Source organism: Magnolia sinica, chromosome 19 (genome assembly GCF_029962835.1).
Source record: "Magnolia sinica isolate HGM2019 chromosome 19, MsV1, whole genome shotgun sequence".
Lineage (NCBI taxonomy): Eukaryota > Viridiplantae > Streptophyta > Magnoliopsida > Magnoliales > Magnoliaceae > Magnolia > Magnolia sinica.
Window position 1 is genome coordinate 8,332,169 of NC_080591.1, and position 15,175 is coordinate 8,347,343.

The window sequence follows — 15,175 nt, forward strand, 5'->3', positions numbered from 1 at the left end:
AATTTGGGCCGGGTAGGCCAGTCAAGCTCAAGGACTGAGCCGTGCCAAGTTCTAGCATAGGTTTAGCTACCGGCGGAGCTGAGTCCAGCTATATGGACTTGTGTACAGCTATGAATTGCACAACGAGTAAACTCCATGGGCTCACCGAGATACATGTCTTATCTATGCCGCCTATCCATTTTACTTGCAAGCAAATACAAAACTCAAGTGGACCGTACCACACAAAAACGGTGTAAACTGAATTCCTACCTTCGAAAACTTCTTAAGATCCACGAAAGTTTTGAATAAGTTGATATTTGCGTTTATCTTCATCCATGTCTACGAGCTCATGAACAGGTTGGATAACTAAAAAATTTACTGTGGTAGGGATACGGGGTGGATGAGCTTGAAAAACGGACGGACGGCGTGGATGAAACACGTACATCCACGGGCCTAGTTTACTCAATTACGCGATCCACTTCCTCACATACCTTATTCTTCTCTCTCCACGTGCACGTGCCAGGAAACGAGAAAATAACGATATTTAACCTCGTATTCTCAAAATATCGCGATAAATTGGAAGGGGAGGGAGAGACGGGGGAGGAGCTGTCAAGTCACTGTTATCTTTTATTATTTCTCAGTATTTAACGTCAAATCACATCATTTCACAACCCCTACACTCTCTCCCTCTGACTTTCTTCTTCTCCTCTCTCTCTCTTGCATTCGATTGGATTGGTTTTATACAAACATCCATGTGGGTTTTCTGAGAAGAATCTACCGAAGAAGCTCCATGCAACCCTTTTCACTCCATTAAAATTTTTTTCTTCTTCTTCTTTTCCTCTCTTGCAGAGGGATTTTTCTTCTTGGGACCAGCTACAACGAAAAACAAGAAAAAAAGAAGAGAAAATGAAGGAGGAATTCCTCAAGATCCAGGTTTCTCTCTCTCTCTCTATAACTGTCTTTCTGTATTCAGAGACTTTTGAAATCTATCTTTCTTCTTGTATTCTCTTTTGGGTCTTTGGACAAAGGTATGTGGGTGTTGAAAGCAACATTGCTTTTCTCTCTGTGTTTTTTTTTTTGATCTTTTTCCACAGACTTGTGTTCTCAAAGTGAATATACATTGTGATGGGTGTAAGCAGAAAGTGAAGAAGCTCTTACAGAAGATTGAAGGTACCTTTCATTTTCTTTTGATGTTTTCTCTTGGATTGGAGATGAAAATCCTTGCATGGAAAGATTTATTTTTTATTTTAGAAAATTTGTTTTTGGGTTTAGCTTAGATATGTTTAAGATTTGGGTTGAGACATGCATGCATGCATGAATGCATGTTTGTATGTCTATGTATGCATGTATGGGTATGCGAAACGTTAGCAGATGTTGGTATGGGACTTGGTATTCACACCCTCTTTGTTTTTTGGTGTTAGAATAGTACTCTTTTGGTATTAGTTTGATACCTGAAAGTGGAAGAAAGGATGTAGGTGTAAAAAAACATTAGGGCCTCAGGTAGAACAGATGAAACCATGCGAGAGGATGGAAATTTGCTAATATACTGTTTTCTGATGTTTTGTCTTGGTGTGCTTTTGTTGAAAATCCATGAAGATTCTACTGTTTTTTTTCGGTGGCTCTTGATCTAAGATCACCAGAATCCATTAATGTTGCTCTTATTGAGAGTATGAAATGGAAAATTTTGAACTTCGAACTTTTCTAACAATCTGCTGGGTTGTTCTATAGGTGGTTTTTCTTTAAAAATTATGAAAACCCAAGAAAGATTTGTCCCAGATCTCTTACATGTGTGCCATGTATAAATAAATAAATTTACCAATGAGAAAGGGGTTTTGTGTAAAATAAATAAATAAATTTGGGGGTGAAAATAACAGCTACCTTGATCAATCTCATGTGTTATTTTGCATTTGGTATTCAGGGGTGTATACAGTCAGTATAGATGCAGAGCAGCAGAAGGTTACAGTCTCAGGAAATGTGGATTCTGCAGCTTTGATCAAGAAGCTGGTTAGGGCGGGTAAGCATGCAGAACTCTGGTCTCAGACATCCAACCAAAACAAGAAACCCCAACAGGCCCAATGCATCAAAGATGATAAAAGCACCAAAAACCAGAAGCAGGACTTTATGAAGGGCCTGAAAGCTTTCAAAAACCAGCACAACTTCCCCAGCTTCAGCTCAGAGGATGACGACGACTTTGAAGATGAAGACGACATAGATGAGGAGGAAGACCTCAGGTTTCTTAGAGAGAAAGCTAGCCATTTGGGTCTTCTCAGGCAAGCAAATGGGCCCAACAATGCAAATAAAGCTGTTGCAGCAGCTGCAGCTGTAGCTGCAAACACTAAAGCTGGTAATGGGGGTGGAAATAGGAATGTTGGAAAGAAAGGTGGTGGCAATCCAAATCAGAATGCTGGGTTGAAGAATGCAGGTGGCCCACCAGGTCAAAAGAACATCAATGTTGCAGGCAACAGCAAGATGAACAGTGTTGCCCACTTGGGTGGGATGGGAAATCCAAATGGTGGGGAGATAAAAAAGGGTAACGAAATCAATGGAATGGGACTTGGATTTCACCCTGGCCATGGTGCTGGTGCAGTTGGACTTGGAGGCAATGGGCTAGGTGGGCTCCAAGCATTCCAAGCCCTTCAAGCTCAGCCCAACAACTTTCAAGGGTCTGGATTTCCAGCTACTGGGTTTGGTGGGGGACTTCAGCAACCATCACCCATGATGATGAACATGCAAGGGTACCAGCACCATCCATCACCTATGGGCATGAACATGAACATGCAGAGCAGGCCCAACATCATGCATGAGAATAGATACATGCAGCCTCAGATGATGTACAATAGATCCCCTGTAGTCCATCCATACACTGGCTACTATCACCACAATCCACAGCCAAATTACCAATCAGAGAATGCTGACTATGGGACCCACATGTTTAGTGATGAGAACACAAGCAGCTGTGCTATCATGTAGAGAGAGAGAGAGAGAGAGAGATGTGGGAGTTTGTGTTTAGAACTGTTTGTGATAGTGCTTTGGTTTCTGTTTAAGTGTCTTTTCATTAGTTTGGTGTGATGGGAATGTCTTTTGAATGTTTCCTTTGAAGGTTAGTTAAGATGTGATATTTTCTGAGTGCTATTGCCTTTTGTTATGGGTTTTTGTGGCTGTGGGCAACTAATCGACTATGCTTTTTAGACCATATAATAATACCTTAAATGGCCAAGTACTGCTGCCAGTCAACCTGGGGCTGCTGGCAGATTGTGGGGCAGTTGCCTTTTTCCTGTTCCACTAGTGTCCTGCTTGTGCGGAAGCAATTATCTGTGGGGCCCACCATTTGGTGATTCAAATTGTTGTTGTTGGCCCACCATCAATTATCAGTGGGGCTGCCACTAGAATTCCTTGGCTGGATATGATCATGACTTGCTTGTCCTTGACTGGCCTATAGTTGTTCTAGCCCGACCAGAAGGGTCCACAATCCAGGGGGAAAGGGTTTCATTGATTATTTAACCGAGATTTTAATGTGCAACCTGATGTAGAGTGGGTGGGTCACGCAGACACTTTCATGGCCAAGATGGACCAGAGGAGGAAGTGATCAGGACCGTCAGAACCTTAAAGCAGGATTATTTAGAGACATATAAGACATATAATCATATATAATATATGATTTTGGGGTAGGAGAAGCTAATTTAGCCGGAGAATAAATGGTTAGGCTAAATTGGGCACTTACTATTTTTGGCCGAAATCATGATAGTTATAAATAGTAAGTTTACTATTTATAGCAAGTGAGTTTGATTCCAAAACTTATTTCTATGTTTGATCTCGTTATTTAAATGATTGTAAATTCATTTTTATCATCAATCAATTTATTATCTTTGAATTTATTAGAATTTATTTTTATTTTTCTTTGTGAATTCATGTTGTGAGTAATTATTCCCTTGAGGAAGACGGTGATCAACCTCGTCACATCGATCCGTGCATTATAACCCAACTATGATCAATGGATGAGGATGAACGATCACGGGGAAGCCGGTACACCTGTAGTGTTCCTGTACAAACAATGGAAGTTCCTCAGCTGATTACAACTTCCTAATGTGCTAGCTGCATAAAAGAATCTTAGAAAATGAAAAGGTAAAAAGAGAAATTCCAAACCATTAGAGGATCATTTCCATTGGACCTGCACTCTGATCGATTAAATGCGCAAGTGGGGCCCCACTAGCAGGTATAAAATCAAGTTGGTCCACTCATCAGGTGAGCCTGTGTATGAAACAACCAAGGGGGTGATAATTGCATGTGGGATTAGCAAACCTCCTTGTAAAATACTAACAAATAAAAGAACAAACTTTCATGATACAATGGCCATTTTAAGATACAAACAAAAGAACAAACATGCATACAAACTCAGCAGGAGAAATCAGATGGTTAAGATCATCCAATCCGTTGGATTTTCAGGACATGGCCCATCTACTAAGTGGGCTAGGTTAAGATTGCATGTTTACCATGTGTATGGTGGCTGAGCTGCCAAAATTCAATTATCTAATTTTTATTGGCATGTTGCTGTTGGTGTATGGATAACGGAAGGATCATTCAATATAATATATACATATTGGGGGGTTTGTGTTTGGTCATTTCCCTATATTCGTATATTTTTAAATTGCGATTTCTGCTCTTCTGAATTTAGGAATCAAGCAAAAACACAGGACTATGACTGAAAGACTCCTGAATGACAGAGGTCAAACTGTTCTTCAAAAATCCCAAGCGATTGCAATCTGACAAGCATCACATGGAAATTTGATTTTTCTACTGTGAAAAACCAAAAAGAAAACCCCAAGTAGCTCAGCATCAATGGCCTAATCTACAACAGCACCACTCACTAGCTCAAGTAGAATAATCTCAGCTGCACATGGACATGGAAGCTGACTATTATGTGCTTTTCTCACCATTTTATTAAACGGTGGCAACCCATGGACCCCACATGTGGCACACATGCTGTCGATCCTAGCCATCCTGATCATATGATCCTCATTATGCATGGAAAGCAGCCCAAAAATCGAACTGATCCTGCAATCCTAACCGTCCATTCAGTAGGCACTGTACATAAATCAAAGAGAAAATGATCAACGGCTCAAACTCTGCGTGAGAAATCAAGTGGGTGTCTTTGTTCTATGCTTAAGTATCCCGCAATGGGTCTATTATATCGATGTTTTGGATCAAAATACATTAATAAATGGCGGGAAACGTGCACCCAAGTGGGCCCCAATGGAATACATTTCCAGTACCATCAGTACTAGAAAAAAACAGAGTCTGCTTTCAACACAATACAGTGCTTCTGAAAAGGCCTGTGTATTTTTTTATCTTTGTTCTTCCTTTTGTTGGATAGATGAAATGTGGGGAGTCAATGGCGTAAGAGGGCTGGCATCCTTTCAACAGATTGCATTGGTATTTGATCTGTGTTGATTAAAATACTAACTAGTTTAATTAGTATTTTTATGGCAGAGTGAAATCTGAGGAGACAGTCAAACATCATGCCTGCCATGTACACTTAAAACTCCATGATGGACATCCTCTCTTACATGTCTCACTCATCAGTGTCTTGCTTTTCGTACACGTGGCAATGGAAAATTGTGTATGAGATCCAAACCGATTATCAGGTAGGCCATATCTTAGATGGGGTATATGCTAAAATTCAGACTGATCTGACGATGGTAACAATTTTAAAAAAGGGAATCAACCAAAGCTCCTTTGGTAATTCCATTTTTAAAAGCTGCCCTAATCCTAGGGTTAGGATTGTCCGGTCGTGATTTTTGGGTTGTTACCCATCCAAGGTAGGGCCCACCTTATCATCGGTTTTGATATAGTACAGGCATGCCATTTGTACGGATAGCAAGCAATCTTTTAGGTTCTTTTACTTTTTACCATCTCCATGTGATGCCATGCTTGATACAGCGCCTGCAGCAGAAAACTTCCATGCAGTATCAGCCTCTTACTGTGCACGTGGCAATCATGTGATGAACAACAACTGGTGTTCTTGTGGTCCATCACATCCCAAAAATCCTGGGCAAACAGCTGGACAATTAGAACGGTCCAATCGTTTGCAATTTTTGACCTATAGGCTATCCACACGGTACCCCACCTGATTGACGGTCGTGATCACCACATATTTCTAGCATGCACCTTGAGAACGAAGCTATATAGAATTATTGTGCAGCGCTCCGCGTACCGCCGGTTTATATTTTTTAAAGGTAGGTTGAATACTCCCTGATACGCTACGCTAACTCAATGACTAGGATCAGTCTCTCTTCCTTCAAATAAGGGGGTGTCATGTCGGGGGAATGATAGCATGTTTGGATTGTGATGATTTTCGATGCATCCACATGGCACAGACGATGATCCAACCGTTCAATGGGTGTCCCAACCATGGATGAACACAACCCAAAAATAAATAAATAAATAAATCCGCCACTGGAATTATCGAAGCTGTCCGATAGAAGATCAACAACGGTCTAGATTTGCAACTTTTCGGCTGGCAGGAAAGAAGGGGAATGATCACATGGGTTTGAATTGAATGGTACGTTGCAGCTGTGTGGGCTCCATCCGTGATGTTTACGTGCAATCAAAACCATGCATCTGTTCAGCTTCCCCATTTTCGCTGATCCAAAAATCAAGTGGGACGCCACGTAAGCAATATACATCACACCTAAAAATCTATATATTGCTGGTTTGGCCCACCTCTGGTTTTGTGATCGCCTGAGTTTTGGTTTCTCCCTTCAGCCTCGTGGAATGAACGGAAGCGGATTGCGTACTGAGTAACTCAGTACCCTTAGCGTACTGAGTAAACCTTGTGGGGTCCACGGTTATTTATTTATTTTATCCACTCCGTTAATACATTTTAACAGATAATCTTAAGTTTTAATACTAAAATGAAAGCATATCCAAACCTCATGTGGACCACACCACGGGAAAAAGTATGATTGAACCTCTAACATTGAAAAATTCATGGAGGCCACAGAAGTTTTGGATCAAGCTGATGTTTATGTTTTCTCTTTATCCATGTCTTTGTGATCTTAATAACTGGTCGGATGACAAATAAACATCACTGTAGGTCCCAGAAAGGTTTCAACGGTGGAAATCATTATTCCACACTGTTTCCTGTGGTATAGTCCTCTCAAGCTTTGGATTTACTTAAAATTTTGGACCAACCCCTAAAACTAGCGGGAAAAATGGATGGACGGTGTGGATAAACCACATACATTCAAGGTGGGACCAACTGAGTTTACTCAGTACGATAAAAGTTTACTGAGTAACTCAGTACGCAATCCGATTTCGGAATGAACGGCATTATACAAAACACGGTGGATCCCACATTCCGTCCATAAGATTCTATGGTACGCATCACCCTTCCCAATGTCCCCAATTGTTCTCTTTGGGGTGGCCCACCTGAGTCACGGATCAAGCTGGGGAGTGATTGGGTGGTTCAAACGTATGGTATGAGATCATTCCCAAGGAAAGAAGAGAATAATTACAAGGTACTGATACATCAGAGATTCAGACCATGAATACAGACCTATGCACCACAGTTTTATACAAAGTTGGGGAGCTGTTTAAGTGACGGGTCCATCATGGACTTTAAAGACCCCTATATTATTCCGGATTTGATGATCTAAGCCATCCAATACGTGGCCTTTTATCTGGGCCGTAGCTACATTTTTTTCTTAATCGTTGATTTGTAGGCCACTTATCAAAAAAATAAAATAAAATTGGCGCTCTTGAGGTTATGAATTTTCTGTATGGGTTTGGTTTTTATGGAATGTCTCAAGGAGAGAAGGCTGCAGCTACACAGTGGCAATCTTGAGGTCATCGGCTCAATCCCAACTTAGCCAACTACAATGGCCAAAAGCTCTAGATTTGAACAGTTTCAAACTAGTGAAAATGAGGGGATAGGCAAGGTATTCAACAGATCATATTGACCATTACAGCTTGGCCTGATTTAAGCTAAACCAAATGAGATGCTTAGGGTATGTTTGCATGCACTATGGATTCAAATAGCAATTTATTAGTGATATAAGTTGAAATGACCAAATTGTAGCTTGATTCTTTAGGATCAAAGTGAGGGTCTGGGGTCCAAATTCTGATCAGTTTTAGGTTGGACTTGAAGAAATATAGCTGCAACTCCAGAATGAACTAATCAGGCATCTCGCATTGGAGAAAGCAATAGGTTTAGCTAGTTTTACATCTACAATTCAACAACATATCAAGAGAGATGGCTAAACTTACTCAAAAGGAGTATTCCAAGTTGTCGAAAAATCTATAGAATAAGTTTGTTCCTGCTACTTCTTCAACTACTTCCATTCCTACCGCTACATTTGTGGAATCAGGTATGGCATGTTTAAGATACAAGTTCCCTGCTCCATGGGTCATTAACTCTAGAGCATCTGATTATATGATAAGTGAGTCTAGTGTGTTTTCTTCTATTAATACAATATTAACGTGTTCTACTGTCACTTTGATAGATGGTACTCAACCCAAAGTACGTGGAATGGGTACCAACTCTGGAGCATTTGACCATGTGACATGTGAGTCCAGTGCACTTTCTTTTAGTAATACAATGTCAACAGATTCATCTATCGCTTTGGCAAAATGGTACCTAGTCCAAAGTATGTCGAATTGGTACTGTTCATCCAAGTTCTTTCATTTGATTATCGTCTGTCCTTTATGTCCTTAAATTTCCTTTAAGTTTTCTTTTTGTCAGCAAGCTCACCAAATATCTTAATTGTTTTGTGACTTCCTATCATCTACATTATGTTTTCTAAGATCTAAAGGCAAAGAAGAAAATTAGTGGAGGACATGACCATGATGGATTATACTATCTTGACCTTGACGTTGTTAGCACAATAACATAGAAGAACATTTCTACATACCAGTGGCATTGTCATCTTGATCATCCATCCTTGAAAATTCTCAAAGACATTATTCCTTTATTTTATGTGTCAGTTCTAGAGTGTAAGGTGTGTGAGTCAAGTAAACATCATCGTGTTAGTTTTCCGCCATGTGTGAAAAACCACAGTTTAGTTCCTTTTTCTTCAATCCATTCAGATGTTTGGGGACTAGTTAAAATTTTCAATAAGCTATGGTATACGTATTTTATTACATTTGTTGATGATTTTTGCGAATAACTTAGATTTATTTAATGAAAGACATGAATTATTCTCTATTTTTAAGACTTTTCAAATGAATATATAAAATCAATTTCGCTAAAAAGTGTCTATGTTTTGTTCTGGTAATGCCAAGAAATATATGTCCCAATACTTTCGTCAATATTTTTCTGAAACATGAATCCTACATCAAACCTCACATGTTCGGTCTCAGGATTAACCTGCTGAGGCGATCGCCAAGGTCCTTCACAACTACACGCATATACTTCACAACTACACGCATATACTCCAAGCTTTGCATCAACAACATCTATGCTTCTGCTTGAGGAAGAGTGCTAATGCATGAGGACGTGGGTTGTATAGCTGTACGACCCACCTAATGGATGGGGATGTGGGTTGTCCCACTATACAACCCACCCAGTTTCCTTAGTATTTATATTTCACCCACCCAGCTTCTTTTTCTTTTATATTTAGTGTTTATATTGGATTGAGAATTGTTTAAAATATGAACATTATTAATGAGCGTATTTTTGTACCTTTTGGTTTTTATTATTAATACAAAAGGGAAGAATGTGGATTCCAGCCCTAGTCATTTTACTCTCTCCCAACTCTCTCTTCCCTCTTTTTTCTTCTCCTCTTCTTTCTTTAATTTATGATTTTACAAGTACAAAGACAAAAAAAATGTTATTTCCCCTGGACCAAGCTGAATTTTCACGATTCAAATTCACTTGTGCATCCAAATGAAACACATTTACAATGTTCAAACAGCCGCAACCAACCAAGCTCACAAGTCACATACCATATGCAATCCCTACAAAATTCCTGTCAAACAAGTTTATCATATACGAGGCGTAGACGAGAAATATACACTGATAGAAGAAAACAAAAACACAGCCAAACTGCCAAAGAAACCAAAACACCCAGCTAAGAAAATTAAATAAAATCAAAGACTAATACATGGGGATGATTTGTTTTAAAGGAAATAGACAAAACATTACCAACTCTTAGCGCCTCTTGGCTTTCTTTTGTCTAGACTGGGACTTTTGCCATTTCTTCCTCGAGACTAATTTGCTCTTTGGCTTCAACTTCAGCTCCGGAGAGAATTTAAAATTCGGGTCTCTCATACGTGCTTGTATATCCTTGAAGAACTGCATGTTTAGCTTCTTGGGGCCTCCCTCTCTCAGCTCTGCATACTCTGGCCCTGAGACGATATTTTCAAAAGCTCCTATCAAGATATCTATATCACTCATGACCTCCCACACATTTGTGTAGCGCCCATCTGGTCCTTTCTTCAATTTCTTCAAGGCATTTTCAACAGCGATTTTTCTCGCTTGTTTTCCAGGAGACAACTCCTTGGGTTCTTCCTCATCTTTTAGTAGCTCTGCAATTGTTCGATATTTTGGTGTCTCCTCAAACTCAAACAATTTATCAATATATGGGTCACTTCGCTCATTTGGAAGAGCTTCGGTAGGAATGTCGTCGTCATCATCACATTCACTACCTGTCCACAATGTCTTCTCCTCGTCACTTCCGGACCACACGCTTGCCAGTTCATCACTATCATCAGCATCAATAAGCCTTGATCGTTCCTCAGCCTCCTCTTTCAATTTCTTAGCATCTTTGTTGACATGGCTACGATCTTTCACGTCCATTTCATCTTCATCACTTCCTGTCCACAGACAGGTCTCTTCATCCATTTCCTTCTCCCAGGCTTTCTTGAATTCTTCATCCCCCGGTTTCCCATTGCCAAAGAGGTCATAATGTGAGCGTCCACGAGCATCTCGAGCATAGGATCTTGATGCTAGGCATTCAAGAAAAACCCAGAATACAAGCAAAACGTTAATATCATAAGAACTGCAAAGATGCAACAAAGATGTTACATTCTGCAAAGAAATAGCCGTTGCTGCACTAAACCTTTGTTACATTTAGTGAAGACTAAAACTGTGCTATGAGTTAGCTACACCACCAGGGAGCATTAGAATTGGAAATGGACAAAAGAAAATGAGACATAATAACCCATGAAGCAACCGGTTAAAATTGCCTATTGAGCCATGTAAGCACTTTTTTGGTGTCTTTTAGTCTTGCTCATGCTCCCTTATGGTGTAGCAAACTAACAACACAGTTGGCCTGTTCCAAAGAACATAACAACCAGACATCCCAAAAAATAGAAGAAGAAAGATACAGGTCCTATGAAAGAATTGGGGCCCAACCGAAATTGCAAATAAAGTAAGAAAATGTAGGTAATGCTAATAAGCTTATTAAAATACATTCTTTACTTCTAATGTAAAAAGGTGTCTTACATTTTAAATCAGGAACCTAATATTTTGTATGCGAGTAGGACTACAATGTATTTGAGTAAGCTGCTTGAAGTCGCCCATTGTTATTTACCAGGGAAATTTAAAACTTCATAAAATCTACAAGGAATTCACAAGGGACTAGTGTCTCCGGCTCGTTAGATGAAATCGTAGAGAGTGTAGTGTGTGTAAGTGATCCAGGGCTCAATCCCTGGTATCATTACCTTTCCAGAAATAAAAAATAAAAAATAAAAAATCACAAGGGACTAGTGGCTCAATGTTGATTAATCATTTTCTAAATTTCAGAAAGCTTAGCAACAATCCTCCATTTTAGAAAGGTATAACTATATTCTTCATTCTAAGATCCATCATCATCATTGGACGCTTGCTGAATACGACAGATCTTTATCTTTAAAAATGAAAATTCTGTCTTTTTTCTTTAAACAAAAAACAAAAAACAAAAAATAAATAAATAATAAATAAATAAATAAATCTGTCAATATCCGCTTGCAACAGTTTTGGTAGTCATGAATTATTTGGGAATTTACCATTGTTTAAAATTTTGAAAACTCGACTCATCCTTTGAGGATAACTCTGGGTAAGTCATGAAGTCAATAATACTTCTTTTTTGACAGATAACCAAGAGTCTATTAGACAAAATAGAGAAATACATAAAATGAATGAATTCCGCAAACAAAGAGAAGACGGATTGGGTTTGACAAGTTATATTTTAATGGTGCCTAGAATTATTTAGCAGCAGCAGCGGTATTGCCTTGTGAATAATCAGAACTGAAGGTGGAAATTTCTCAGCAGCTTATAGATGTCCCGTCAGATCATCCCCCACAGGACCGGAGGCTAAAGACCTCTAGTGCGGTCTGCGGTTGGCCGCCCACATGGGAATCACCAAAATCATTATAGGATACTCATAGAGTGATTAATGAGATAAATTTGGCTGTCTGCCATTATTAGGAAGTTTCTGAAAGCATAAAAGTATATCATAACTGCAGGGATCAGCTTAGGCATTTCTGTTGCTAGGAGGCTCGGAAGGTGCTAAGTGAGGTGAAAATAGCTGCAGACCCTGTGGGCCACTAAGTGTTCACTCCACTCACAAGTTAGAGCATGTTAACTTCTAAGAATGTTAGTCAACAATTAAAAAACCTACATGCATTTTCTAATTTGACCGACATTAAACATTTACATATGGTTGAAGAAGCCGAGTAGCACAATTTGTAGTTCAGCTGTCCTCAATTACTTGGACAATGACATGATCAACAGACGCTTCTCAAGCAGTGGAAAAGGAGAAACTGAACTTGGGAGTTAGAAAAGAAAAGATCCTCCACTCTTGGCTTGTGGTCTTTGGGAGTTAGTGGATCAGAGCAAAGGGGTTAATGATTTTTTTTTTTTTTTTTTTTTTTTTTTTTGTTTTTGAAAGATATGATTGCAAGTAATGATCCCAAGTATGATAAACTTCATGAAAAGGATGCAGAAATGAAATCTCAGTGAGACTGAGCGAGAAGTGACAAGGAAGCAATTGTCGTCACAGGAAGAAAGATTTCCTAGCAAGAGTCTGCAAAATATAAGTAGTACTTTAATAAAATTAAGGAACCCAAAATCTATGGAGAGTGGCCACAAAATCCCTCCCTCCCTCCCTCCCTCCCTCCCATTCAACAAGAAAATGTCCATTGGTACGATTGTCTGACCATTTTACCTTTTGGGTTGTGCCCCATCAGGCAGTAGGGCCGAATTTATTTTTTTTTTCCTTCTAAATTGATGTATAACCATCTGACATTTAAAGAAGGTTGTGCATATCTATGATCACCAATACTCCACTTTGTCTATGGAAACTTCTGATAAATTAAAAAGTCCAAGGCCAACTTGGGTTGTGTTCAATCTTCAAACTTCCTATTTCACCTAAGCAGAACACCTCATATATATATAGGAGTGTGTGTGTGCGCGCGCGCCAATTGCATATTGCATTTGGGTGCACCATTGAAGCAAAGTGCATTTGGGCGCAAATTGTAAACAACTAAATTGTAATTTCCAAACTTGTAATTCTGTTACTTTCAAGTTGGAATTGAGAGAAGGTTAACCGCAGTGTGACGGATACTTCCTCACTACGAACACCATAAAACACATTTCTTGTTTGAATAAATCAAGCGCTTGAAATTCAAATATTCAATTCACCTTTACAGAACCAAATGCATCCCTATCATTTTGCTGGTATTGGACTAGAAACAAACACTTCGTAGGCAAAAATTTGGAGCCAAAATGGCAGTTGAAAATTGTAAAGAAGCTACTAACATACATTTCTCTTTGCCTCGAAATGTGTTCTCTCATGGATTGAAGCTTGGAGTAGCAAACACGTGAAACAAAGACAATCAATTATCGATTTGCTTGGGAGGCTTTTATGGCACTAATAAGCATTCAAAAGACCCAATACACATGTACAAGAAATTCACATTTCCACCTTAAGATCATCATTGCTTGCTACTCATCATCGCCTGCAGGATCCTTTCTCTATAATAGTTTGCTTATTTACTAAAAGAGTTGAAAAGGAGTTCCTTTGCTTGGTCCTGAAATCGGTACTGTGGAGCCGACCTACTGTTTATCCAAGCCACTCAATTGACAGGCCCCATCACCAGATGGGACATGCCTCAATCTATCCACTATCAGATAATCCAATCCACCCGATCAGTTTCTTGAAATGAAACATTCCAACCTACAGTCCACATTTAAAAAGAAAACGATGGGCTCGATTACTCAGTTAGAATACCCAACTGGACGACCCACCAAATGAACGGCCCAGATCTCTAAAGATGGCATACAATTATTCCTACATCCAAAATCTTCATATTCAGAATGTACCTTGTACAGTCATCCAATCTCCACCGTTGATAAATGGGCCACCCCAACAAAGCTTTAACCTGCCACGATGAAGATTTCATTATCCACTGGGAAAAAAAACAAGAAAAATCAAACACCCAAAACGGACCAAAACACAAACACAAAAAGCGCGGGAAATGATGAGAAGAGTTTCTGCCTTTGAAATACTGACGGCTGGAGATGGGGTCGAGTGCTTTTGAGAAGTGAAAGGAATGAAAGGGAACAAAGACACCGAGCCATTTGACTTGTTCGGAAATCAACCGAGTCGACTCGAGCGAGTTACTAGGAAGAACGCCTCCACTCCTCTTAGCGAGTTTTCCTATCTGTTTGTCAGCGACAAGGAGCGTTTCTTATTTGAAAGAGAGAGCTTTGCTAAGCCCACACGCGTGTACAAAGGAACAGCATCCGCACCCATCATATGTGCCAGCGTGGCAGACGGGTACAATATCCAAGCCGTCCATCAGGTGGATCTAACGGGGTAGATATTCTCTTTCAAAAATAAATCTGATCCATGGTCGTGAACTTAGAAACAGTTGGACGGATAATAAAAGTTCAGCCAAGCTTTTTTGGCCGTGCATTTGTTTCGTGAATAGTGACCCATGTAACAAGCAGAATGGAATGGTTTCTATATTAGAGAATGTATATAGTATTACGCTTCTGATGAATGGATTGGATCTCGTACTCATATGGCATACTAGCACGTGTGTGGCACGAGTATAGGTTTAGCACAGTTCATTATTTGGTCCTTGACCAGAGGAAAACGACCTGTCCTTGGGTTTTCAGTTTCTGCAAGTGGGCCTATGTTATTGTGATCCAGATCGTTGGCCTGATTCAAACTGAACGCGGATGGACGCAGATTGCAAGGTTTGCCTTTCT

The 15,175-nt window shown here is 39.7% G+C and overlaps 2 protein-coding genes across 3 annotated transcripts; one reads left to right on the plus strand and one right to left on the minus strand.

Annotated features, from left to right (window-relative positions):
- The first annotated feature begins 629 nt into the window (after nt 1–629).
- On the plus strand, nt 630–3,103 carry LOC131234929 (heavy metal-associated isoprenylated plant protein 37-like). 2 transcript variants are annotated; one of them, XM_058231931.1, is made up of 4 exons: nt 630–733; nt 829–912; nt 1,074–1,149; nt 1,898–3,103. In XM_058231931.1, exons 2-4 carry the CDS (start codon nt 886–888, stop codon nt 2,947–2,949), a joined length of 1,155 nt encoding a protein of 384 aa, XP_058087914.1. In that variant the 5' UTR covers nt 630–733; nt 829–885; the 3' UTR covers nt 2,950–3,103. The 2 variants fall into 2 exon arrangements, with proteins under 2 accessions (XP_058087914.1, XP_058087912.1); XM_058231929.1 differs by having other exon boundaries at nt 660–912.
- Nucleotides 3,104–9,826: 6,723 nt separating this feature from the next.
- Nucleotides 9,827–14,716, minus strand: LOC131235181 (uncharacterized). Its single transcript, XM_058232324.1, has 2 exons — nt 14,282–14,716; nt 9,827–10,923 (listed from the first exon to the last, which is right to left on the minus strand). The coding sequence occupies exons 1-2, from the start codon at nt 14,292–14,294 to the stop codon at nt 10,127–10,129; spliced, it is 810 nt and encodes a 269-aa protein (XP_058088307.1). The 5' UTR covers nt 14,295–14,716; the 3' UTR covers nt 9,827–10,126.
- Nucleotides 14,717–15,175: the final 459 nt, after the last annotated feature.